The 27,617-nt window shown below is 45.6% G+C and overlaps 1 protein-coding gene across 1 annotated transcript in view; it reads left to right on the top strand.

The window, feature by feature from the left end:
• LOC147702155 (proton channel OTOP2-like) overlaps positions 1-27,617 on the top strand; it is a 399,525-nt gene that overhangs the window by 286,623 nt on the left and 85,285 nt on the right. Inside the window, exon 7 of the mRNA XM_086930800.1 lies at positions 16,306-17,174. Within this exon, the coding sequence (XP_086786926.1) occupies positions 16,306-17,174 (869 nt within the window). The remainder of the gene's footprint in view (positions 1-16,305; positions 17,175-27,617) is intronic.

Here is a 27,617-nt window from a genome sequence, read left to right as displayed (position 1 = left end):
CCGAAGCGGTGTGGAGGGGCTGAGAATTATCTGTTCCTCTACTGAAATGTCCATCGTAGTAGGAACAGCAAAATATCTGGGGTGGGCATGGTCTATAAGGCGGAGGGCTTTATCCCCCAATATGTCTTGAATTTTACATTTTCCTTTGTTTGTTTTATCCTTGCAAATATCTACTGGGAGATACATATGAATTTTAATTACAAAATGCGGCTAATATGTATGGTATGAGTTTTTAATAGTATAAACTTCGGGAATGGTCCGTAACGCGGAGGTCCCTATACCTCAACATGCATTTAGTTTTTGCATATCATGAAAAAGCTTATTTTATCCCAATTGGTAACAATTTTAATGCTTATGAATTATGTATCCTCGATTATAAATTTTATTGTAATTGAATGTTTGATGTTTTAAAAATGTATGAATTTATATGTTTGTGCTTTTATGAGTGTATAACTCGAATAAAGCTTTTTCAACCAACCAATCAACTATTCTCTATATATCTGGCTTGGAGACCGGAAAAAGGAATGTGTATATGGGTGAGAGGCAAGGTGTTATTATGCCTTGATACACCAGTTGATCTAATATTGCTTTGATACCAATTTTTGCTTCTAGTTTTAAAGGGTATTGTGCTTGTGGTTCACTACGTAGGGGGATAACATGTGGACTAGAGTGTTTGTCCCACCCCGCTTGGTTTCTATATATGGATGGAACCTGTCTCACAGCTCATTCACTGCATACAGTTCCCTGATATCTTCAGGTAATATGGGAGAGAAGGACACCCTTATGACTTCCATTTCCAGGGGTGTTTCTCTAATGAAAACTGGAGGCAAGTCTTCCCATGCTAGGATAATGTCAGAAAGTTGGATCCAGAAGACTACTTTGATAATGAGTGGTATGCCCCCTACCATTTGTATTTTTAGGTTGTAAACCCTTACAGGAGGATTGAATGTTGATATGGAGTCTCGATTTTTATAAAGTCATCAGTTGGATTCACATTCAGAAACCTCTGATATACTATTTGTGACTTCTGCTACACTGTCTAGAAGCACTCTAACTCAAGTCCTGTTTTGCAGGAAAACTTGTAGCTGGATCTGAATGATTTTTGAAAGTCCGGACACTTCTTTTTTGCTGAGGTTTTAGAGTCCAATTTTTTCTCTTCCCTCTTACGCTCACATCAGTCTTGCATCCTCCTTTACTTTTCCTACTGTACTCCTCTTTTTTTCGTTACTTGGATCTGTTCCCTCTTTTGGTTCTATTACCTTCAGTGTCTTGAAAAGAACGTGAAGAGTGGCTACCAGAATACTAAAGCCTCTCAGGCTTTTTAATCTGTTTGCGGTTGCTTAAGTTACAACCACCTCTTCTGGATTCCCGAGAATCGGATGTTCCAGTCTGTCTTTTATCTTTGTCTTTTAGTTTTTTCTTCCCTTTCGTTGCAGAGTTCTCCTTGATAGAACCCTTGGTGATTTTTTTTATTTTAAGTGTGGCTTAAAGACTCATGTACCTAAGGTATCTGTACCTACAGAGGTATAAAAGTCTGTTATTATTTTTGGTAGTTCCCGTTCATGATGTTGAACAAGGAACTGCTTCCACTCTCTGACATATAGCCAGAACTGAAGTCTTTCCCTTAATTTGCTTAGAATGATAGAGGAAACTGTAGAGAAGTTCCCATTAACTTAATTCCTAAATCCAGAGCTGGGGCAGCTCCGTGTTCATTTTGAACTTGTATAAGTACATCAGGGAAGGCGGCCAATGAAGGCGTCCCATGCGTACTGGCATAAATTCATGCAAAGCTGCTCCCCTAGGAGTTACACTCCTCTACCGGAGGCACATCCCAAAAGGAAGACACATAGTCAGTATTTTGTGTTGATCTTGGGGCATAGTGTACGGATACACTGCTTTTAAGTGGTTACTCTCAGGGAGCAATCCGGAAAGCCATTCCATCATGCTTTACGGGTTCTTTCCCCATGGTAGAGTTAATAGTCTGTTGACTAATGGTTTGTATTTGGGCAGGAGCGGCAGGTCCTTCTGTGACAGCAGGTCTGGAGCTCAAAGTACAATGCACAAACTGAACATGTCTCCTGTATAAAGCGACTGTGTAATTTAATACCCTTGCTACATCTGCATGGGATAGAATTTCAGGGCGAGGAACAGAAGTATAACTAATCAAGGCTGGCCTCCTAGCTCCGTCATTGGCCAGAGTCCCCGAACGAACATGTATGTACGTGTCTGGCAATTGACCACCAAACCAATTTTACTGTTCTTGATAAGTTAAACAAATTTTCAAATCTGGATACGCCCTCTAATGCGCAGGTGGCTGTACGACAGTATACTTATGAAACTGCCCTGAGGCAGCATAAATAGGCTCAAACTCCACATAGAAGTAAAGTCTCAAAGGCTGGAAGTGCAGCTACAAAAGTAATTGCTGCCCCCCCCCCCCTTAAATCGGGATCACCTCGAGCTTTGAGGTGTTGAGTAACTGCTTCCCTGCAATTGGCCCCTATATAGGTGCTGCCATGATGAATGAATTCAATTTGAAATTGAAATCAAAGAATTAGAAAAATCACAGAATGGGGAATACCCTTTTCTGAGTCAAACTTGGGAGACCTGCGGCAATAGGTGCTCCCTTATTCCTAATAGGAGTGAACCATGATTACTAAGGACGTCTCAGTAATGATAAAATAACGGTTCAGACATGTGTGATGAGTGTACTCAAGGCGAAACCATAAGATATGAGCCCCTCTTTGTCCGCCAACTTTTCCTTAAGTTACGACTTTTGCATACATCTACAAAATGTGCTTTTTCACCCAGGGGTGTCACGAGTGAACTTTGTGCGATGCACCAGCGATGAATGTGAAAGATAAGTTATTGTAGTCCTGCAAGCCACTGTTCAATGTGTAATTGATATAGAAGTATTGCTTTTTTGGGCACAGTGAAAACAACAACAACCCTTATTTTATTATTCACAGTATCACAATCACTCTGCTAAGAAGAATTAACATTTTTACATTAAAAGTATTTATTACTACAAAAACAATAGTTTCTCTGTGCATCTAATACAACTACACAGAATATTGTAAAAATAGTAACAAACATATTATAAGTAACAAAAATAACATTAAAATGTCCAGCATTGTTAAAATGTCATATAAAATATTTAAAATATTATCTACAACCGAACACCCTAATGCCTACTTCTATGCGCTATACTATGAAAACATGAACGGCAGAGCAACTTACAATTTAGTGCTTCTTACGGAGGAGAGACGCACTGCATACCCTGTTGACTTCAAAGGCTGCTTTTAACAGCGCAGGCGTGTAAACAGTGTTCCCCACAAAGGGCAAACACCCACTGTGGTAGCAATCAGTTATCAGCTTCAGTCTTCAGGTAAGATGTATCATCTGTGAAGTGTGAAGTGTGCTGGCAGCAGGTGAAACGGTCTTTGGCAGAATCTCAAGCGATCATCTAGGCAAAAGACCTCTCCTGACAAGTGATCAAGTGACAGTACTTATATCCTAAATAAGTTTAGGAATGCCTGACATAGATTATGAGCATCAAGATATGCATCCCAGACATTTTCTTATGTACATATAAGACAAACGGATACCAATTCAGACATTATTTTGGTTTTTTGTCTGTATGTGTTCTTATTTGACCTTGAAATGGTGAGGAGTAGACATCTGACCCAGACGAATGTCACATTAGATGTTGTATTTATGTCATTAATCGAAGAGCTTGATGCTATCACAGTTCCTAGAAAGAGAAGGTCTGGCGAGTCATATTGCTTGGGACTGAATCTCTTCAGTAGTTTTCAAGAAATTAGCATTTAATTTTTTTTTTCAGTGGGCTTCAAAGGGTACAATAGAAAATGATATCCGGATCATTAGTCAGCAGTCATTTCTTTCACAACCATCCTCAGACTAAAGAAAAATGTATTCATATATGACTTGAACACGCATTGTCCTTTGCATATCATTGAACCCAAAGTCGGTCTGTGAACCAGAAGACCTCTGACTGGCTGGCAGCCACTTCAAAATAAAGTATTTATATGACTTGGATCCTCAAGCAAAAAAATCTAAATAGAGCCATAACAGGCAGTGGTAGCATCCTTGCACACCCTGACTCAGATTTGGAAGGGGGCTGAAGAGAACATCTTCGGGTCAATATAAAAAAACGCACTGATGTTGCTTCAAGGTTTGCTGACTCCATAGCTGGTTTTCTGTCCCCCAGTGCAGCAAAAAACCTACGAAGCTTGACTAATGGAACCCAAAACCATGATAAGGGTTTTGAACCCATGTTTGACCTCCCCTGGTGTTTGAGGACCCATTACAGGGTCCATGGGCCTATTAATATATATTATTTTTAATTAGAATTGTCTTACTATTTGCCAGGCCCCGCGGCCAACCTGCGCTGCACAAGGGGTTGGTTGCTTGTGGCTGGGTAGGTGGTGCCTGACCTGACGGAAAGGCCCAACTTCTGCTGTGCATGGTGATGTATAACAGGAATTGCCCACCTGCAGTATGCTGGGCACAGGGATTTACCTTTGACTAGGCCCTGCTGCCAAACACCCCCTGAGTTCAACTGAAACCTATGCAGAGTGCGAGTTGGCTTCCCGGGGCCTGTTGGGTGCAGGATCTGATCTGGGTGCAGAGTGGTGGTGGTGCAGGTGATCATCCACTGCTCCATACAACCAAAGGATATGCACAGTGGGAGTTGGATACCCGCAATGGGAGTCTGAATGGCCACATAAGTGTGCTGGGTGAGCACATCTTGACCCAACAGGCATAGTCAGTTACTTTACAAGGGACCCCACACCAAAATGTTAAAAAATATTTTTTTTAATTGTCTATGAACCAAGGTCTACATGCTAGGTTTAATTGCTGTGGACCCAACACCCTGAAAATGGCACTCATACTCCTTTGAACACATCTAGACCAGGGTCTGTAAGAAGCATATACTCCCTAAGCCTTTAGCCTACACTCCTTATGGGGTCAGTGCTTGTCAGGGTCCACTATCTAGTTGCTGTTGCCGAAGACTCTGGATGCCAATTACCAGTAATTCAGATCGAGGTCTTCTGCAGTCCAAGGTAATGGTGACGGTTTCCAAAAGCCACAATGTCTCTCCACAGACTGTAATCACACACTGGAAGGCAAGTGCCCTTGAGAAGCTGCCACCTTCTCAGAAAGAAAAAGTGAAAGATGTAAAGAACCTCCATGCTGATGAAGTCTTCTCAGGGTTGGAGAAAACCAGGAGTTCAGAATCCAGGAAACAATATCCAAAGAGCAAAGATTCAGGAACCACAAGTGAAGGGAGCGAGGAGTAGAAAAGGAACAAATGAACATGGCTGTGTTGCAACACACGTTCCACCTAGATTGAGGCCTTTAAATAGTAAAAGAACAGGGTAAGGAAATGAGATCAAACACCACATGACAGTAAATATAGTGGATTGGGAAATACAAGAAGAACCCATGGAAGGAATAGCCATGATGGAAAGGGACAAGAAAAGAGAATGAAAACCTGAAGTGGACTAGCTGAGGAGTCGCCATAAAAGGCAGCTGTAAACCCTCCTGCAGTTAATTTTGGAGTTGAAGAGAGAAGGAGCAGCAGCCAGAAGTCCAGTAGCATGAGAGGAAACTATCCGAGGAAAAAAACTCTCCAAGCCCGCAGCTGTGAGATTTATAGGGCATGTTAGAAATTGGGTTACTGGTTGATTGGGGTGTGAGACCCGGTCAAGCAGCAACCACAATCCTAGTCTGGGTAAGGCACAAGCAAACCCCAAATTAACCTGTACTCAAGCTTGATTTACAGGCAATGTGTAAAGTATTTGTGCATCACTTTAAACAGTAAAACAGTCAAAACACCATACAAAATGATCCCAAACCAGGTTAGGAAAATAGAGCTTAATTTAATAAATAGAACAAGACCAAACGGACAAAAACCCAATCAGTAGAACTGAAATTATGAATTTTTATAGCATAATCTGCAATATAGTACATAATAGCATAAAGCGTCAATCGCAGCTATCTGGTCGCGCCCGACCGGGTCAAAGTCAAAAGTTCAAGCACTGCGCGATTCCGCATGAGTCAGATACAGTCCCAGATTAGTCCTGCTTACGGTATAACTTCTTACGGTTTGTGCTAAGAGTCCAGTTTGTGTCGAAATGGGTCACGGGGTGCAAGGAAGGCATCACAGATGGAGGTCTGGGTTGCGCGATGAACGCGGTAGGTATCTCGGATGGGCGGGCTTGTGCTTTGGGCAGGAGGTCCTGGTTGCGGTTCACAGTGAATTTTGATTTGAGCAGCGCGGTTCTGGTGTGAACATGCTCATTCAAAGTCAAGAATAACCCAAAAGCTTGAGTTAAGAGCCCACTGTGCCACAGTAAGGGTCCAGGACCTGAGGGAGTCCAACTTGGGGGTCAGGAACTCGCTGAAGATGGGTCCAGGAGCTGTGGGGAGCCTTTTATGTTTCTGAGGCTCAGATCAGGAGGCCAGCAGACTAGCCCTTTGAGTCATTGTGAGGTCCTGGGTTCAAGATGGGTTTCAGGTCTCACTCTTCCTCTTCAAGCAAGAGGGCAGCAGGCAGCAGTTCAGAGTAGCAGTCCGGCAGAGTGGCAGTCCTTTCAGCAATAAATCAGTCCTTCTACCTGGCACAGAATCCTCAAGTCCAGAAGTGTAATGAAGTGGCGGTGGGGAGAAACTTCTAGAGGCATGTCTTTAAAGTGCAGAGATGCCCTGCCCTCCTGGCCATGGGTCCAAAGTAACTAGACGGGAGAGAGAGCACAGCCTATTCCAGAGTAAGTGAGGCTAGGTCCAGCATTTCCCTCCCATCTTAACAGTGACTAACCACCCAGTAACATCTTAGCTCCCATTGTTTGTGACCGTCAGTAATGTGACAGGTTGCAGGCACCAAATGACTAAGGCAAAAAAAAGCCAACGTTCTAAATGTGGCGTTTTTTAATTGTAATTTAAAATCTGACTTCACCCTAAGTTAAGATTTTAAATTAGGATTGCAGAGAAACCAAACATGAACCAATTACCTCTTCCCAATTGGAAATGACACTTATAAAATGTAATACTGCAATTCCAAGTCTATCCTATGACAGAGACAGGTCTTTAAGAAGTGAAATCAAATGTAAGGGGCTTTCACTGCCAATACTTAAAAGTACATGTCACACTATTTAAATGCACTGCACCCTGCCCTTGGGGCTGTCCAGTGCCTACCTTAAAGGTGACTTATATGCATTAAAAAGGAAGGTTTGGTCCTGGCAAAAGGGTTATTTTGCCAGGCATACATGGCAGGTTACAATTGAATACACAGGCTCTGCAATGGCAGGCCTGAGACATGTCTAAAGGGCTACTTAAGAGGGTAGCACAATCAGTGCAGCAGGCCCACTAATAGCATTTGATGGTTAGGCTATTAGGCATATAGTGCCACTTTACTAGGGACTTATAAGTAAATTAAATATACCACTTGGGTATAAGCCAATTTCACCATGTTTTAAGCACTTTAGCACCGGTCAGCAGTGGTAAGATGCACAGAATCCTGAGGCCAACAAAAGCAAATTCAGCACAAAGTAGGAGGAGGAAGGCAAAAAGTTAGGGGATGACCCTGCAGAAAGGGCCAGGTCCAACATGGCATATTCCGAGACCCAGGAACCACGAGACCCAGCAAAGTATCACAGTGACCAGGGCATCCAAAAAGTCACAGATGCAAAAGACTTTGAAAAGTAGTCAGCAGTTTACCAATAATTTGGATGGCACAATACCATTAAAAAAAACACCCCCGCCAAAAATGACACACTTACATCTGCAATGGTGGTGGTCCGCACTCCAATATTGATCTATTTTAATCCATGTTTCTTCCAACCAAAATATTTACACAAATGCGTGCGTCCCTGGGATTGTGCAAGCCCGAATACACTAGAAAGTATAAACATGTGGGGAGCATGCATGCGCACACTCCACTCCCAGGTGCACTGCTCGGGGGGATATCAAATCCAGCTTCATTTAAACACGTTTTACCATTTCACATTTTCTACATTGTTTGTCTTTTCTTATTTTATACGTTGTTGTCACTTTCAATCAATCCACCTGATTCTCGTACTGCATGTAAGTAATTTCTCGTATTTCAATGTGCCCATCCGGACCTCTTTTGTAAATAAGATCTTAAATGCACAAACAATTTTCAGAGCAGCAATCTTTTTATTTTATATAGAACCCAATGCATTTCGGGCTATAGTCCAGCCCTTCGTCAGGGGTAGCTGAAAAACGAATAATATTGAGTAATATATTATTATAAAATAGTACCAATGTTACTACAGCCCTTTTTAAAAAAACATTATCAATACAAGCGATCACGGGGCCAGTGTTAGTTAGACTCTGTATGCATCAACTTTACACAAATCCGCAGTCATCCTCATTACTGCTTAAACCATAAGTTTAACATTACTAACGTCACCGCAAAAGATGCTTATTATATCACTGGGGAGTTTAAATTACTGTGTGTTTATATACCTGTGTAGCACCACACAAAGAGCTTTGCATTATACAATTGCATTCGGAGAATGCCATTAGCCAGACGCATGAAAAACATGTTACAAACTAAATGATTGCTATCACAAGAATACTTATACTGTTTCCACTTGCTGTTCGCTTATCAAGAAGATTAAATATTTTACAGCTACTTGATAAGCGAACAGCAAGTGGAAACAGTATAAGTATTCTTGTGATAGCAATCATTTAGTTTGTAACATGTTTTTCATGCGTCTGGCTAATGGCATTCTCCGAATGCAATTGTATAATGCAAAGCTCTTTGTGTGGTGCTACACAGGTATATAAACACACAGTAATTTAAACTCCCCAGTGATATAATAAGCATCTTTTGCGGTGACGTTAGTAATGTTAAACTTATGGTTTAAGCAGTAATGAGGATGACTGCGGATTTGTGTAAAGTTGATGCATACAGAGTCTAACTAACACTGGCCCCGTGATCGCTTGTATTGATAATGTTTTTTTAAAAAGGGCTGTAGTAACATTGGTACTATTTTATAATAATATATTACTCAATATTATTCGTTTTTCAGCTACCCCTGACGAAGGGCTGGACTATAGCCCGAAATGCATTGGGTTCTATATAAAATAAAAAGATTGCTGCTCTGAACATTTTTTGTGCATTTAAGATCTTATTTACAAAAGAGGTCCGGATGGGCACATTGAAATACGAGAAGTTACTTACATGCAGTACGAGAATCATGTGGATTGATTGAAAGTGACAACAACGTAAAAATAAGAAAAGACAAACAATGTAGAAAATGTGAAATGGTAAAACGTGTTTAAATGAAGCTGGATTTGATATCCCCCCGAGCAGTGCACCTGGGAGTGGAGTGTGCGCATGCATGCTCCCCACATGTTTACACTTACATCTGCACCATATTCAACATGAAGGGTGTAATTCATACTGAACTTTTTTGGTGCGCCAGGTCGACTGCATCGCTCACAAGACTATGGACCCAGAACTTCTAGCCACAAGGGCAGGACTTCCTGCACAGTCAGTGAATGGCCATGGACAATTTCACATTCTAAAAACATTCTGAGGTTCTCATTAGGTGGGAGGTAGTGCATTTTTCTTAGGAACCGAAGGTACACCCATCATTTTGTGAGAAATAAGAGATCTATTAATGGGCTACTGCAGCACAAATCATAATGTGGCTCCACTATGGTGTGACCTGTTGAGTGAGAAATTCCAGGACCGTTGTCTGCTGCTGCCCAGAGGGAGGAGGAGGAAGATATGCAGTGTCTGAGAGACAGGAGGAGAAAACAGATATTACAATGTGGCTGTTACCATGCATTACCATTACAACGCAGCCGTAACAACACGCGTACCGTTACCAAGTATAACCATTACGAAGGAGGATTTTATAACGCATGTGCCTTTATCATGAATGCTTTTACAACAAATTTCGTTGTAAGGACATGAATGATAAAGGCATAAGCGTTTTAACTGTAAGCATTAGGTAAGTATTAAGTTTTAATGTATATGGGGATTTAGTTTGGGCGTTTATAGGACTTAGGGTTGTATTGGGTTGCGTTTTAAATATAAGGTATATATATCTTGTGAGTTGCAGCATACCTGTGCCCCAGATTGCAGTGAGCAGAGTCCAGGCAGTGGTAAGGAGGCAGACTAGTGCTGTCTCTTTCCTAAAAAAAATTAAAAAACGATTTTCCCTACCTGTGATTGCAACATCTTATTGTTTCTTTTAAATTTCTTTAACTGTCTTTGCCCGTGGTTGTTACAGTTTGAAATTGTAGTTTTAACCTGCCAGTGACTGCATAATTTATCCAATGGTTTTGTGTTTAAACTTGTGTTTTTCCTACCTGTGACTGCTTCCATTTAACCTGTTGAACTGTGGGATTTGCAGTCCAAACTCTGTAGTTTTTCCCTCTTGTTCCCCCTATCAGTTTTTCCCTCCAAATGTCTCCTTTACTCTGTGCTAAGACCTGTATGTTAAGCAGTGCACGCCCAGCAACCATTTTGTGTTAACAAGTCAGTAACACCAGCTCCCTTTTCCCCTGAGACAGCAGTAATCTGCTGTAAACTGTTTAAACTGTATTTATTAGGGACTGTGCCAGGAGAGGGATTAACGTTTTAATACAAATAGTGTTGTTAGAGGACAAGTTTGTTGGGGCCTTACCAAAATGTGGATTGCGCCTGTCTGTCTCCTAGGAGATCTGTGAATAGAGCAGCTCCCCAGTCCCAGCCCCACCCCCAGGCCAGCAGACCTAGGACTGCTATTGGTTTTCCCCAGCTCCAAGCAAATCTGAACCCTCCTCTCACACCTGTCCAGGCCCTTAAGGCTTTGCTGGTTGCACCCCAAATCATTCTCCTCCATCTTGTGAGTTGCGGCCTACCTGTGACCCAGATTCCAGTGAGCAGAGTTCAGGAAGTGGTAATGAGGCAGACTAGTGCTGTCTCTTTCCTAAAAAAAGTTTAAAAAACAATTTTCCCTACCTGTGATTGCATCATCTTATTTTTTCTTTATACAATTTCTTTTAACTATGGTTATTACAGTGTGAAATTGTAGTTTTAACCAGCCAGTGATTGCATAATTTATCCCATGTTTTTGTGTTTAAACTAGTGATTTTTCCTGCTTGTGACTGCTTCCATTTAACCTGTTGAACTGTGGGATTTGCAGTACAAACGCTGTAGTTTTTCCCTCTTATTCCCCCTGACTCTGTAGTTTTTCCCTCCAGATGTCTCCTTTGCTCTGTGTTAAGACCTGTATGTTAAGCAGTGCTCACCCAGCGACCATTTTGTGTTAACAAGTCAGAACAATGTTGTGAGGAAGTATTAATGCACATTGCTTTTTTAGGAAAACTTCTGGAATCATTTATGAGTTTCAAAAATGAGTAAATGTACGCCCAAACCTAGGAGTAAACCTACTACAGATGTATATTTATATTTTGTTAAGAATCCAATCCATTGTTCGCTATTGTAACCGTTTATTAGCGGTATTAGATAATATATAAAGCCCCGGATGACAATGGACTGTTTCCCGACCATGAGGTGGCTTTGATTTTTTGATGCCCTGCTGGCTTCTGTTCCCAATTAATAGCACAGAAAGGTCTGTCCTTTCTGAAATCAGAGAGCCATTCTCAGCCCAACAGGCAGGGTTGGCCTGAGAGCCCGACATATCATATTCCCTCCCATAATTACACAACTTCGTCTGCAGAGCCTGGGATGCGTTACCAAAAATAGCCCCTAATTAGAAGTTAGCAATTTGCTCCGGAAGAGAGGGCGCTATTTACTCTTGCTAATGGGTGTTTTAATATATTCAATAGATGCGGTACTATTCTTATCATCTGAAATTTACAAAGCTTAGAAACTGTAGAAGTTTAAGCTGAAGCGTTAAAAAGCGCTATAATGGGAAGTCACTGTTATACAGCAGCTCTGCAACTGGCACATGAGATATCTTGATGCTGTGTCCTACCTTCGTGTGTATCCCTATAAACATGATGGGAACACTGTGAATGATGCTGGAACACCAAGACAAAAACATTAAACAAGTGGGAGGAGTGGGGGGAGTGCATAGAATAGAAGAATCAGAAGCATTCCCTGGGAATGCTTCTAAATGCACGCGCACAAAGCAGCTGCTGTTTGCTCTTTTTGAAAGCACATACTTTCGCCATCCCTTTTCCTACTAGCACTGGAACCACTTCTCTTAAACATTAAAGGCAACCCCAATATCTCCGGAATCAATTTCAATGGGAAAATAGTTAAACAATCGCCTTATACAGACGATATTTTAATAATCGCAGAAACCCCAGGCCCCTCTATCCAGGCTCAAATGGAAACTATAGAACAATAGTCAGAAGTTGTGGGATACAAACTTGTCTTGCTTTACACTCCAAAATAAAAGAAATTCAGCACTCCAAAGATGAGGCACTCTGAAAAGCAGGCAAAAGCACCTGGAGATGAAACTCAGTACTCAAAAAATGAGGCAAATCAAAAGGCAGTTTTAAAATAAAGCTTTGGGTTTTATTAATGCAACACTCTCTAACAGAAAGGCTTTCCCAGATGTCAAATGAATCCGGTAAAACAATATGCAAATGTATATATGTGTATGTGTGCTTGTGTGTGTGTGTGTGTGTGTGTGCCGCGCACCAGCAAGTAATAATAACATACTCATAAGTAATTAAATGCATTAGATAAAACACAAGCAGATAATAATAGTAAAACACTCGCGAATAATAATAATAATGAAACACTCACAAGTCAAATGCAGGGGAGCAAAACAGAAGCAGTTAATAATGGAACATTCACAAGTCAAATGTAAGGTAGGAAAACATAAGAAGATAATAAATTACGTCCAGTGCAAGAAACAAGCACTGTCAAATGCCAGAAATATACACTGTCAAAGGAAAGAATCAATTATAAAGAGCACAACATGAAAACATCACAGAACAATAAAACGTATAGCTCATACATCACCATTCCAGTGCACAACATTCTGATCAGCTCAACTGGGAAGCCCTTTCAGTCTTCCAAAAGTCCCAATGGGAGAGCAAAACTTACCCTGTGATGGTGTGTCCATCTCATGAGTGAGCGTCTGTATGAGCACTAAAACTTCCTGTCTTTAATAACTTTAACTACCCAGGGAGAAAGACTTCTAGAAATGCCCCCTCCCTTCATCTATTGCAAAATCAAGGTTGACCGTACCAGTCTGTTTCAAGGTCAAGACAGAAGCTGGCCAGCCCTCCATATTTTGACTCTGAGACAGAGAAGTACATTCCTCTCACGCTTTCAAACGTACATTCCACATATTGTGTACCAGCAAGGCTGTTTTGCTCTGTGCTGAGAAGAAAGAAAACATCACACTCTGAAGCTGCAAAAGGCACGAAATGAAATCATGCAATAGCACAAAAATGATGTTGTACATTAAAAATCAAGTTAGTCAAAACACATACAGTCGAAGGTCACCACAATCTCACAATGCATGTGAATGCTTATAGCATTACAAAACTGAATGGGGTAAATCGGAAGTTAAATCTCTCACCCCACATGGCACAAAAGACATACTAGAAAATGCAGGCCTCTCCTGGCAGCTTCAATACACCAAATATCTACGGGTAGAATTTAGTTCAAACCTAATACACACCATTCAACATAACGAAAAATTCACCCTTGAAAAAACAAAACCTACTCAGTAGTTTGTCTCCTAAATTCATCCAATGGTGGGGGTGTACAGAAACCATTAAAATGATGATCACACCAATAATTAATTACTTGTATGCTCCCCTTACTACTCCCTGATGACTTCCACCACAAATTAGAGACAATGCTCTCACAATTGATTTGGCAAAACGAAAAAGCAAGAATAACACTAAAGAAACTTCGTCAACATACCTCCCTAGGTGGCGTTAACCTGGCCAACTTCGTAGTCTACCAGACTGCCTTCCTAACCAAACAAGGCACTTGCAGGTTTCTGCCTCCGGATAACTAAACATCTGTATGGTTAGAGGTGGAAAGTGCTATTCTGAACAAATCAGACCCACTAACCCCGCTCGCTACCAACTGCAACTATCTCACCGATTCTAAATCCATACTACAAGAAAAAAAAAAAGTCCTACTGAGTATAAACAGGAACTTTCCTCTCGGATGAGAAGCTCTTCTCTAGCCTCCCTCTGGCAGAACCCAGATATTTCTTACAGTGGTCAAACACTATTGGGGTTCCTGGATCACCAAAGGGATCTTCTTTCCTCAACAGCTAAGTCCAATATTTCCCTCTATCCTTCTCATTCTTACAATCAAAATACTAACTAGATCGTTCGGACTTCTACAAATTCCTCAAGATAAAAAAGCCATCCACAAATCCAAACACCGCTACAGGGTGCCGACTATCCCTACGCTCATTGGAAAACTCAACAAACTTGGTCACCAGGTTTCTAAACTATACCACTTAACCCACCCCAAATCCACAAAGACTAACAAGAACATAATACAATACTGGGAAAACCATTCTTCAAATCCTACATCCGAACCACAGTTGATAGCCATTTGGAAATTCATCACCACACATAAAATATAACGAGTACTCTCTAAAACAAAATTTTGGTTAATAGCAAGGCCTTTCGGACACCATTTTTCACAACCTGCGAATTCTAGAGAGCCCCATTTGCTGGAACTGTAAAGAACACATTTGCAACCTTGCACACCTACTCTTCCACAGCAAATCAGTTATCCTCTTCTGGGAAAATGTTTTCCTCTTCTTTACAAAACTCTTTAACATCCACCGCAAGAAGGAATTCTCATTTCTCATTAAAGGATTCCTTGACCCAAGCATTAAAAGATCGCCAAATCGCCTTTTAATTGATCTTTTGCTAATAGCATCAATTAAAACAATTACCTCTGATTGGAAAGATACACACAAGGTTTTGTCCAAACCTGTATCAATTGGGTATCACATATCAGGGAGGTAACAACATCACCTTGCAACACTCCCCATGAAAACCTCAACAAAGATATATTTGGAAGTCCTTAGATGACTACTTTGCTACTAATAAACCACCATAAACTGTACACAATTTTCCCTATCTTCCTAAGGGAATTCTCATTGAAGTGTGTACCCTTCTACCGCAACCCTCTCCTTATGATTCTGCTCTGTATCCTCACCTAGACATGTGATTATTTTACTTATTCTAATGTTGAGTATGCATACAACCATGTACTATGACAGCCTTTTCCAAGAGACCTTATGATTCTTTATACTACCTGTACCTACTTGTCCCCCCTGTATTTACTTTGTTTCCCTTATTTTTGATATGCTTGCTTATTTCTGAAAACTAATGAAACTTATTTGAAATAAAAAAATATTTGCAATGTTTGGCGCTCAAAATACACTTAGTGCAGGACTATTGATCAGCATAATATTCTTATGATAACCAATACTACAAAAACTATTTCGCAAATTAACCCATTACTATTATATAAATAATATTAGTTTAAAAACACATACAACAATATTGAGACAGATTACAACTGTCATAAACCAATACAGAAGAAATTACATAGACAAAGACACCTACTATATCACTACCACACATGCACCATCACAATATGAAACAGCCGCCATAATATGCAACACAACTGTTGTAAAAAGTAAAAGACTCAATGTTATACTACAACATACCTTCCCAAATATATAAATATTCCTATGATACATATACACACAAAGAAAAAGAAAAAATGCATAAGACTATGTCAAGTTTGAACACTTATACAGTTATACACTCTTTACCATGGGGCATGCAGTGATATACATACAGGGCCAGTGGAATTATGAGATTATGCAGCCCTTTCCGCATAAATATGGATTTTCTTTACTTGCCCCATAATCTATCATCATAACTGCATAATTTGCAGATTTTAACAAAAAAAATATTTTGAGCTTTAACAGGTCTAAAGTTATTAAAAACTAACACTAACAAATTAATGAAATCTGATTAGCAATAATAAGCAAAATTGTTCAACCTCCTAAATAAATGCATAACGGCAATATAAAGAAATTTAGGCAGGATTAAAAGTAACTTGAAAATGAAAGGGAAAACATTTATGCTAAATCTTCCCCCGCTCCGCAGGCACTGCTTTGGCTGGTGTTAGACCACTTCTATGCAGACTAGCTTGCTCCATGTCATTTTGGGGAAATGTTCCTGTGAGCCAAAGGATAACTACTTGATTAAAAACAATGCAATTGTGAGTAGAAAGAGCTTTTGAGTTTCACTTGAGATTATTCTTTTTATTTTTACTTTCAGATGAAACTTTACCCAAAGGCAACTGCAACTGCAACTATGTATGCATTCTCCTGAAGACGGCCTACTATTATCTCTACCCTTTTCATCTAGAGTTCAGCCTCTTTGCCTGTGCCATGTCTTATGTGATGTGGAAGAACGTGGGGCGCCTAATAGATGACGACGTCCATCACCCGCACCACCTGAAGCTAAGGTCCTGGCGTGAGGCCCCTTTCATAGGCCTGATCTGTGGGATTACCATGCTGGCTGTGGGACTGGCACTGTTCGTAGTTTACGAGTTGCAACTAAAGGATGAGCTGCTAAGGAATCAAGTGCTCACAACCTTTTTCATCTTCCATGTGATCTGCTTGAGCCTGATGTCGATCGGGGCCCTAGGAGGAATCATTGTTTTCAAATTTGACAAGAGACAAATGTGCAATCGGAAGAACCCAAGCCGCGCCCTGGATGTGGCTTTGCTCTTTGTCGCCACGATTGGGCAGTACTGCATTTCTTACTACTCCATTGTGGCCATGGTAGCCACTAACAGCATAGACCATCTGAGGGCCCTGACCCTCATATACTCACTGCTCTTGATTGTGCAGCACACAATTCAGGACATCTTCATCATTGAAGGCCTGCACCGTCAACAACCCAACGACTGGCAGCCACCACTCAAGGCTCCTCCTGAGACATCAAGAAAAGATTCCTCCACACTAGACAGTGCAAGCCACCATGCCTCTCAGCAAGAGCCAGGAACTCTGAATGCCTTTTCCCGTCAGAGGGCATCAATCGCTTCAATAAGAGCCACACTGTCAACTTCTCTCTCAACCCACAGAAAGAGGAGAAGAGTTCTGAGAGAGATCTGTGCATTCCTGCTACTAGGAAACATCCTTGTAAGTATGAACTCTACCATTGAAACCTTGTATAACATGCATGATTGTGCAAGAAATTCATCATCAAACCGAGTGTGCATGTCTGGAAGCTCAGCTCAGCTCGGTCCAAACCATATACTGTATTGGAAATGGCTAATGTGGAAGTAACACTCATACTTTATGGTGCTAGCTTTTCACTCACATCTCCACCTAGGTCCTTTTTTTTGTTTTTTTGTTTTTGTTTTTGGAAGACCTTTATTGTGCACAACATTGTTGTCATACTGTGTACATTTCTTGGCATGCAAGGGCCGGTCAGGCCATTTACAGTCAAGTGGATCTTCAATTGAATTACACAGCCATTTAGCCGGTAACTCGGGGGTCCGGCGGCGATATCCATAGACATGTATGTACAACACTTCGGTGGTCAGTTGTATAAATGATAGGTCTGCGTTTTATCTTTTATTATTAACATAAACATTGCAGGTTTAGTCAGGCATTAGTACTGTTGTGCTCAGCGCTCAAGCCCCCACTGAAGATCTGGGAATCCGCAGTGGTTTAGCGATAGTGGGGGAGCTGCCGATAGGTGGTGGTTCAGACGTGTGTGCATGATGCAGACGCGGGTGTGGCAAAACATGTAACGGTATAGCTCACTGAGGCATAGGAGCAAACGACTAAGCTTGGCGTGGTTCATTTGCAGCCATTGTGTATGGAGACCAGGATATCCGGTAGTGTGGTGTATATGCATCTCTCCAGTGTTGTGAGTAGGAGGTCGCAAAATAAAAGACAGGGGTGATGGTAGGTGTACGGCGTCCCCTGGTCGTGGTCTAATGTGGGTGGGGTTTCGGTGCGAGCCCGCATCTTGCTGCAGTCCTTGGGCGCTGTCGCAGCTCAGCAGTCGGCAGGCGTCATGCGTTCTGTAAGGGGGTCGTTCCTTGCTAGCTGTATGATGCATCGGTTATCTTCATCTGCAATAAGGGAGGGGGTCTGGTCAGGAAACATGACCAGTGAACTAACTGTCCCTTATGTCTATACAACGGTGGGAAAGAAAAACCTCTGTAAGTGGAGAGGCAAGTGAGGTCAGGGGAGGGGGCGGAGATCAGTATAGGTTCCTGTGGAGGGTCAGCTGGTGCGAGGCGAGGTGTAGCAGAGTGTTCCGTATTGCGAGAAAAGTGGGGGGGGGGGAGGGCTGTTAGCGTGTGCCTGGGTAGGCCAAGGTGGGAGTGGCGGTAGGTGCGCCACGTGGGGTGGGCGTCAGGTGCATGGCATAGCGGCACAGCGTTCAGTACCCGCCAGGATGGGGCTTAAGGCTTAGAGCCTAGGTAAGCAATGGACACGGGGGGAAGGGGATATAGTGCCGTGATCACTGTGGTCGTTGGTTGGCGTCGTAGTGGCAACGGGGCTTGTTGTTTCAAGTTATCCCTTGCTCCTGGCAGGTGCGCTGGAATGTCTTAAGGAGGTCGTCCCAGAGCTGAGCGATGGGGAATTTTCGAAGTCCTGCGGTTTCCTCCCGGAGGAGGACCTTGCTTTCCGCCCGTGCCCAGTTGGTAAAGGAGGTGTACCAGTGTCGAATGTGAGGGGGGGCCGTGGCTTTCCAGTGTTTAGTAAGTAGACGTTTCGCCGTTATGAGTCCCATATCCCAGAAGCGCGCCTGTACTTTGTTAAGTTTCGTGCGTTTGTACAATCCCTGGATGCACGCCTCCCATGTGCGGGGCATCTGTCCATCAGTGTCGTGTGTGAGTAGCGCTGTGACGTCGTCCCAGTATGTTCGTATGTCAGGGCAGTGCCATAGCATGTGCAAGAGCCATGTTACGAGCAGCGTTGACAAGCAGCGGTCGTGATTGCGAAGTACCTGTTAATTTTGTCGGGCGTGAGATAAGCTCGGTGTAAAATGTAGAATTGAATGATTTTAAAGCGGGGGTTACGTGGAATGTTTGTCGGTCCGGCTAAGATCATCTCCCATTCCTTTTCAGTCCAGTCCCGCCCCCTGTCCGCTGCCCATTTTTCCCGTAGTGGCATCGTTGACGGCTGCGAGTGTGCCTGTAGGGCTTGCTCTAGCCAGTGTATAATGTGTGAGCCGTTGCCCATAACATGCAAATATTGCATAAAGGTTTGCATCGGTGGTTCCACTGTCATGTCACCCCAGGAGGTGGTAAGCGTACGCAAGAGGGACGCATGTAACAGGAACTGGCCAGCTGGAAGGCCGGTGTCAGCCGTTAGATTCGCAAAAGGGAGCAGCTCTCCATCCGCATACAGATCACTGAGCGTGTCCACACCTGCTTGCGTCCAGGCGGTCAGGCGCGTCTCAGTCAGTGCACCTGTTGGGCCGGGAGTGCCCAGTAGGGGCAGTATCAGGGCATATGGTGTCGTTGCCCGGGTGAGTCGGAGACATCTCAGGAAGCACTTGCGTGCGACTGCGAGGTGCAATTGGGAGGGGCAGGGGGCCTTGGTTAGCCGATGGAACAGCGTGCAAATTTGGGTTTGCGTCCAGGCAGCGGTGTCCGAGGTAGTGTCCTCCAGATGGTTGCCGCTTAGCCACCCCGTCACCCATTGCAGTTGTGCCGAGAGGTAATACAACTCCATGTTGGGAACCGCCAGGCCTCCCGAAGCAGTGGGCATATACAGCTTGGTCAGTGCCACTCTGGGGCGGCCCACGTTCCAGATGAGGCTGCGCAGCAGGACCTCCAGGTCTCGAAATATTCTGTTGGGCACATACGTGGGAATGTTGGCGAAATAGTACAGCAACCTAGGCAGCACAATCATTTTGGTCAGTGCTATTCGGCTAGGAACATTGAGGGGCAAGGTGTTCCAGAAGCTGATTTGTGCCCTAATTGAGGCGATAGTCCGCAGGAGATTCCCCTCCAGGACGTCTATTGGCTCCCGATAAATTCGTATCCCTAGATACCGAAAGGTGGTAGGGTACCATTGTAACCTCCCTCCGCCCAGGCGGATGTCGCACTCAGGTGTGTCCGGGCTGAAGGGATAGGCCCCCGATTTAGCCCAGTTGACTCGCAGACCCGACATCTCCTCGAATGTCCGGTAGACGTCAGTTAGGGAGGCAGGGACATCAGTTATGTCTCTAACGTACAGCAGTAGGTCGTCTGCATAGAGTGACACTGCATGCAGGCCGTCCACCAGTGGTATCTCCCATTCAGGTCCCTGGGTCCTGAGAGTTGTGACTAGGGGTTCCATAGCCAGGGAGAACAGTATGGGTGATAGGGGGCAGCCTTGTTTAGTGCCTCTCCGCACACAGATTACGTCCGAGAGCAGGGCGCCCGTGCGGACCCGAACTGTTGGTTTGTCATATAGGAGGCCCACCATAGCTGTGTAGTCATCCCCCAGCCGGCACTTCTCAGTAACCGGTCTCAGGTACGGCCACTCAACCGAGTCAAAGGTCCAATATCAGGCATCCCGCTCTAGGCCATTGCTGGACTGCATACTTCTGTATCCGGAAGAGGCGGCGGATATTGTGGGAGGTGTGTCGCGTCGGTACAAAACCGTTCTGGTCCTGGTGTTCCAGTCGGGGTATGTGAGGGGCCAGTCTGCGGGCTAATCAGGAGGCCAGTATTTTGTAGTCCGTGTTTAGTAGCGCAAGGGGGGCGGTAAGAGCCCATCCGTGTGCTGTCTTTGTCAGGTTTAAGGATAGAGATCAGAGTGGCTTCATTTAACGTCTTCCGCAGCAGCAGCATACATTTTCAGGAGTTCCAGGACGAGGATATCAGAGCTAGCCTTATAGAATTTGGCTGGGAGCCCGTCCTGTCCCGGGGATTTACCGTTGGACAAGTTAAATATAGCCTCTCGGATCTCGGCTGGGGCAAGCGCGGCTCCCAATTCGTTCTGCTGGGCAGTTGTGATTTGCGGCATCTGCAGAGGGGAAAGGTAGTCAGCAATGTCAGGGCAGGGGCTTGGTAGCCGGGAGCGATATAGTGTTTCGTAATGGGTGGTGAATGCTTTGTGTATGTGGCGCTGAGTGTATAGTAAGCCCCTTCCTTCCACATTTATAGCCGTTACTGGGGTCGAGCGATTTTCATGTGATATCAGCCAGGCCAGGAGTTTGCCAGGTCTGTCACTCAGGTGGTGTGTTCTCACCGAGTGCGCTGCGTAATTGATGTTGTGCAGTCGTTCCAGTAGTCGCGCATGATCTGCTTGCGCACCCTGTAACGGGTCAACATCTCCCCCAATAGCCTCCTCCTCCCTGTCGAGCAAGTCGGATTCTAGTCTAGTGAAGTCGCCTTCCAGTTGGTGCCTTATGTGTCCCTGTGTTCTCAAGCAGTGGCCTCGGATCACTACCTTGAAAGCGTCCCATTCTACCTGGGGGGAGGACGCCGTGTCTGTGCTTTTCCTCAAAGTATTGGGCAGTGCGTGTGAGGAGGTAGTCACGAAAGGTCGCATCAAGCAGTAGCGCGGGCTGTAGTCGCCAGGTGGGTACAGGGGGGCGTGGGCGTTCCCAGGATATAGATAGAAAGTGTGGGTTATGGTCCGAGTGCGTGCGGCCCATGTATCGCGCATCTGTTACTAAAGGTAGGAGTTCGGTGGATGCCATGAACCTGTCAAGGCGGACATGTAGTTCGTGTGCGCCAGAGTAATAGGAGTAGACCCGCGCTCTGGGGTTGCGCGATCTCCAGACATCATGGAGGTCCCACTGCGCAGCCCACCCAAGTAATGCTTTTGTGGCGCCCCGCGTGGGTGCATTAAGTGCGGGTGGGGAGGAGCAGTCCAGTGTTGTGTCAAGTGTGCAATTGTAGTCCCCGCCCAGTATCCATGGAACCGCGTGCCAGGTCGCCATTACAGTAGAGAGGCGCGTCAGGAAGACTCCCTGATCTATATTAGGTGAGTATAGGGACACTAGAACCACCTGTTGCCCATCCAGTCTGCCTTGCACTGCAACGAATCTACCCTCCTGGTCTATGGTGGTATCAGTGGCTGTCCAGGGGGTTCCAGGACGAACCCATAAAAGTGTGTCGCGAGCAAATGAGGAGTAGTCTGTGGCATAAAGTTGGCCACGCCATCTGCGGCGTAGTGCGTGTACCTCTGTCTTATTCAGGTGTGATTCTTGGAGCAGTGCTATGTGTATCTTGTGCCTTTTCAGGTATGAATAGATCTGGTAGCGCCTGGACGGTGTGTGCATTCCCCTGACATTCCAAGTGCATATTCGTATGTCAGCCATATCTACCATTCGTGTAGTATCTCCCATCTTCCCCGCATTTCAAAGCCCCGCTTACAGTTCCCCATCAAGTCCAGTGTCCCATCCTCAACGCAAAAAGGTTGCCAGTTCTAAACACAGTGTGGAATGATCTCCAGTGGTACAGAGGGGTAAGGAAGAGAGGGAAAACATGTAGCCTCAACATGGCAACAAAGTCGAAAATACCAAAAGGTCGGCTGCACAACATGTCGCCGTCCAAACGCTCTAATGAGCTCGTAAACTATACAGTTCTAGGGGGTATCGTGTGGCTTATTCGTGTGAAAGTAGTAGTCACAGTGTGGTTCCTGGGGAGTGTAGCATCCCTCCCGGGTGGGTAAAGAGGCCGTTGCTGTCCGGCAGGTGCCCAGGCCCCGCTATTCGGTATAGTGTCAGTGGCTGTCCCAAGTGTCAGTGGTGGGGGTAGGGCCCCCAGGGGAGATCCCTCTCCTCGAGCAGCTAGGGCAGCGGTAGCAAGCATATGCGACACTGCTGACTTGTCACTTGTTTCTTACCTGTGAGTGGTCGGGTCGAGTGTAAAAAGCAAAAGCTTACTCACAGTGTCTGGGTCGTTCCTGATCCCTCAGGCTGGGGAGTCTGCGTCCATAGTTAGGTGCACAGGTTACCTGTGAAGGGGCGGGCAGCTAGGCAGGTGCCCAGCTGTGTCCGCGCTGCATTCCAGAGGCATGGCGATCCTCGGCCCCTGGTTAGCCGAAAAGGTCTGCTGTCTGAGGCGTGACTTCTGGGAGCTCCTCGGAGCGCTGGGTGTCCGGTAGGCCGTATACCGCCTCATCGTCCGTTAGGGATGCGGTCAGGCTGACGTTCGGGTGTGGCGATTGGGATGGAGAACTACTGATTTCCACCACCTTGCGTAGGGCATCTCGTTGGTCCTGTAGAATTTGATCCATGGACGGAGAGTGTGTCGCCGCTTCTCGATTCTGTGGGGATGAGGGTGTCCTGCGGCGGCGCCGTCTTCTCGGTCCCCGAGTTCGTTCCGTGGTGGTGGTTCCTCGTACTTTCTGAGGTGGGTCTGACATCCCTTCATCCAGCCAGGCTTCCGCTTCCTCCGGGTTTGTGAAGAAGTGCGTCTTATCTTGTGCGACCACTCTAAGTTTGGCTGGGAAGAGCAGTGAGTACTTGAGGTCCGCTTGGCGTAGGCGTTTCTTCACTGCCAGGAATGAGTGTCTCTGCCTTTGTACTTGCACTGTGTAGTCGGGAAAGAACATCACTGTAGCATTGTCTATGTTGACTTCTCCCAGCTTCCTGGACTCTCTTAGTATCGCATCGCGGTCCCTGTAGTTGAGCACCCGGAGGAGGAATGGCCTGGGGTTCGAGCCAGGTGGTAGTGGTCTCGTGGGCACGCGGTGGTCCCGTTCCACCACGAAATGGGGTGAGAGCGTGTCTTCCGGTAGTAGGTCACGCAGCCAGTCCTCTACGCGGCGAGCAGGGTCCGTCCCTTCCCATTTCTCCGGAATGCCCACTAAGCGGATGTTGTTCCTTCGTGCCCGTCCTTCCGCATCCTCAGCGCGGTCTTCTAGAAACTCCACTCTGTTTAGGAGATCTTGTATGTGTTTGTCAGCCTGGGTTATCTTCGGTTCGATGGCTGTCACCGTGCTCTCCAGCGTCGTGGTGCGTTCTTGGAGTTTTTTGTGGTCGGCTCTAAGGTGGGTCAGGTCAATGGCTACTCCATCAATCCTGTTCTCTAGGGAAGTGCGCGTCTGTTGGAGGGATTCTTCCATCCTTTCCATGGCCGCCAGCACACTGTCTAGTTTCGACGCCACGTGCTCCGCGTCCATCTTGGGCGCCGTTTTCGTTTGCTTCCCCTTCGTCGACGCAGTTCCCGATCCAGTGCGTGTCATCACCCCTCCAGACATGGGCCAGGCAGGGCGTGCGAGCGATCCCCGTTATCAGGAGGAGGAGAGGCTGCGGTGCGTAGCGTGCAGTCTTTGAGGGAGGATGATCCCTGCAGGCCTCAGGCTACCTCTGTGGCAAGGGGCACGTTCTGTGCAGTTGCCTAAGGGTCTTGGTCGCAGGCCTCCGGGTGGTGTGCAGCAGGCGCCTTTCGTTGTAGTGGCAGCTGCGCCAGGCCTCAGGGGGCGGGTATCGTGCAGGCGGGCGTGGGGTCCGTTCGCAGCTCCGCAAGGGCGCTCGGTCTGCGCCTGCCAAGTCTGTGAGGTCTGTGGTGCCCAGGTACGCGGGTTCTGCTTGGCAGTGGGCAGCGGGAGTGGGTCGGCGGCCTGCCTCAGGATGGGCAAAAGGGCTTCTCTGTCCATCCCTTGCGCCCCGTGGAGTGTGCGCTTTTTAATTGTTTTTGTTGTTGGCGCCAGTGGGGGGGGGGAGCGCGCGGGCGTCCCCTGCAATCTCAGCGTCTCTCCAGCGTCCCCGCTCGTGTCTGGGCGTCGCCTGCAGTAGTTTGTGGCCCCCCAATAGGCACTGTTCGCAGGGGGTGGGGGTTCCCAGGTCCAGGGTGAGGCGGGGGGTTATGTAGTCGGCCCCAGGCGTCCCTCGGCTGTCGCGCCTCCTAGTGCGGGTCCCTCCTCCTGGGTGTGCATGATGGGGGCAGCGCGCGGCGGGGTGGTAAAGGATGTCGTTCTCCGCCGGTGCCGCACCCCCGGTTCCAGGCTTCTGCTTACCTCTGCGTCCGCGGAGCCCCTCAGGCCCATTGCCGGGTAGAGTCACTGCCGTCCGCGGCTCCTCGCCGCCTCCGTCCGTGCCCTCGGGGGTCACAGGCGTCACTGCTGCGGGTGGGGTAGGGCGTGGAGTTGAGCCTGGCACCGACAGGGGTTGTTCAGCCGTCCCCGTAGGTTTGCGCCAACTCCGGCGGCGCCCGCCGCAGGCCGCGCGTCAGGGCCCAGCAGCCCGCCAAAAGCCTGGGTATTGCGCTGTGAGGCCTCCCGGCCGTGTCACGGGCAGGCCGACGTCAGCTCCGCCGGCGCCCTCGGAGCGGGGTCTCGTCACCGATGTCCACCAAATTCGGGCAGCAGGCAGAGAATGGGTGCGGGCGCGTTCGCCAGCAGTTCCGGGCCAAAATGATAACTGTTAACGGAGAAAGGACCCGGGGTAGGGGAGCTTAAGCTGGAGCTCTACCCTGGTGCGTCCGTCTCCATTGCGTGCTAAGCCACACCCCCCTCCACCTAGGTCCTTAATAGGTATAATATGATGGTACCTTCAGAGCACATTGTCCCCTGAATGAGAACATTCTGGAACTGAAGCTGGACATATAACACCTAACAGAGCAAGCATCTATGCCTTAGCATAAGGAGGCAAGCAGTGAGACTTTAACTATTTACTTGAACTTTAGATGAGGGTAGATACCTTTCCCTGGTAATGATTGTGAAGATAGTGGAGCATGTAGCATCCTGGTCACCCTCTTAGGCTTGCCTAGCTGTATTTTTAAGTGCAGGCCGGTAAGAAAGATGACAACCCTATGCTTGATCTTAGGCACCTAAACCAACAATCCACACGCACTAACCCCAGCAATGTTGCTGAGGCTGGAAACCAGAGGCGCAGGGCCAAAGGGCGAGCCAGCCTCCACTATCTCATGAATACACAAAAGTGGGCTGCCCCTTAAATCAACTCCTATGTTTATCTACAGAGTTCTGTAAAGATGATCTACAGGTGGGGCATCTCATAAAAAGTTACGGACTGGCCTCACACACCGCCCAGTGTCATGCTTCATCATCGGCTGTTCTCGCCCTCTAAAAACTTGGTTTGATAGAGGGCGGGCATACACCTGGAGACAGGGATGCACTTCTAAAGCTAAGTGATGACCGTGTTGGAGTGATATGTGATATAAAAAACTTTACATTAGTCCATGTGCTATGCTTTATTCAAATGGAAAATGTATGGTGGTTAAAAACTAAGTGAACGGTGGTATGGGATATTATTCTCCCTTCACCGTATAAAAAGTGGTCGACATGTTTCTGCTGAGGTGTCCCCGAAGGGTACATAGCATTCTTCAGGACCTAAAAAAAAAGGGGGAAAAAGCGGGTGTTGTATACCCTATGTATCCACTTCCTTTTAACTAGTGAAAAATGGAAGGAAAATCCTGTCGCTAGATCTGGGGAGGGGTTAAAAAAAACACTATGTAGATGGATATTTCCCTCTTGGTATAGTACCTCTGCGAGTAACTCTGTAGAGAAAGGAAAAACAAAGACAAAACATAAAAACCAAACCGTGTGAGTATGTAGACAAATAGTTTACAAACATCATCCATCCCGCGTCATACCTATAGCGCGCATGGTGGTGTGAAGTGGTCTTTATGAGACATGTGGCAGGTGCAACTTGTACTCATACCGTTAAAAAGTGGTTGTAAACCTACTCTTGCCCTGTATTTCTACCCTAAACGCTCCATGGGAGGGCTGAGGTGAAAGGACCCACTTAGACTTTCTGTAGGGAACTAAAACACATAAAATCACTACTGGTAGTTAAGGGTTAGTCACCAGTATTAAAAAAGAACCAGGACCAAGGTTCCTAGTTAAAGCAAACATAAAAAGGTGAAATCCATAACTAATGGACCACCTAGTCATTGAAGTTCACATCAGCATTCCTTCAGGCACACTCTTACTGTCTAGTTTCAACCCTTGCTCAAAATATCCTCACCCCATATATCCAATGATGAAACATCTGCCTACATCTTATTCAGAATTGGAAGTCAAGCTCCCACTTAAAACTTAACCCATCAAATACAGAATCGCTACTGCTAATCAACAGCACCAAGTAACGTAAGATACAAGAGTGGCCATTCAACATGTATTTAAATGCTTCAGCAACATTTGACAGCCATTGCAAAGTCACTGAGATTCATCCTTGACCAGTGGCGGCTGGTGACATTTGAAAGTGGTGAGGTGTAAACTGAAAATCGTACTGCACCGTAGCGAGCGAGCGTAGCGAGCGAGCCCAAACCCCTTAAGGAGGGTTCGGCGGGATGTCCCCCCGGGAAAATTTTGAAAAAACAGTGGACAAATGGTGCATTTTCATGCAAATTTGTGAAAGCAGGAAGGTTAATAAAGCAATTGTGAAAGTGCAGTTATTACATTAATAAAGTGGTGTCATATAACATAGGTAGCTGCTTATTTATCTTCATCATAACCACAGAGCTTCATAACAGACTTTGAAACACAATGCATTGCTGAGTACCTCACAGATGTATTTTAATAACAAACAAATAAACAGTAAGCAAACTAGCAGCATTTAAATAGTGTTCACTTTTTGTAACGAAAATCAGCACGTCTGTTTTTCATGGAAGCAAACTTCTCAATGACTTGAACATTGAAGTCTGGTATTCT

Source organism: Lissotriton vulgaris, chromosome 7 (assembly GCF_964263255.1).
Source record: "Lissotriton vulgaris chromosome 7, aLisVul1.2, whole genome shotgun sequence".
NCBI classification, from domain to species: Eukaryota; Metazoa; Chordata; class Amphibia; order Caudata; family Salamandridae; genus Lissotriton; species Lissotriton vulgaris.
The sequence above is the reverse complement of the archived record's forward strand: the minus strand, read 5'-3'. Positions and strand labels throughout refer to the sequence as shown.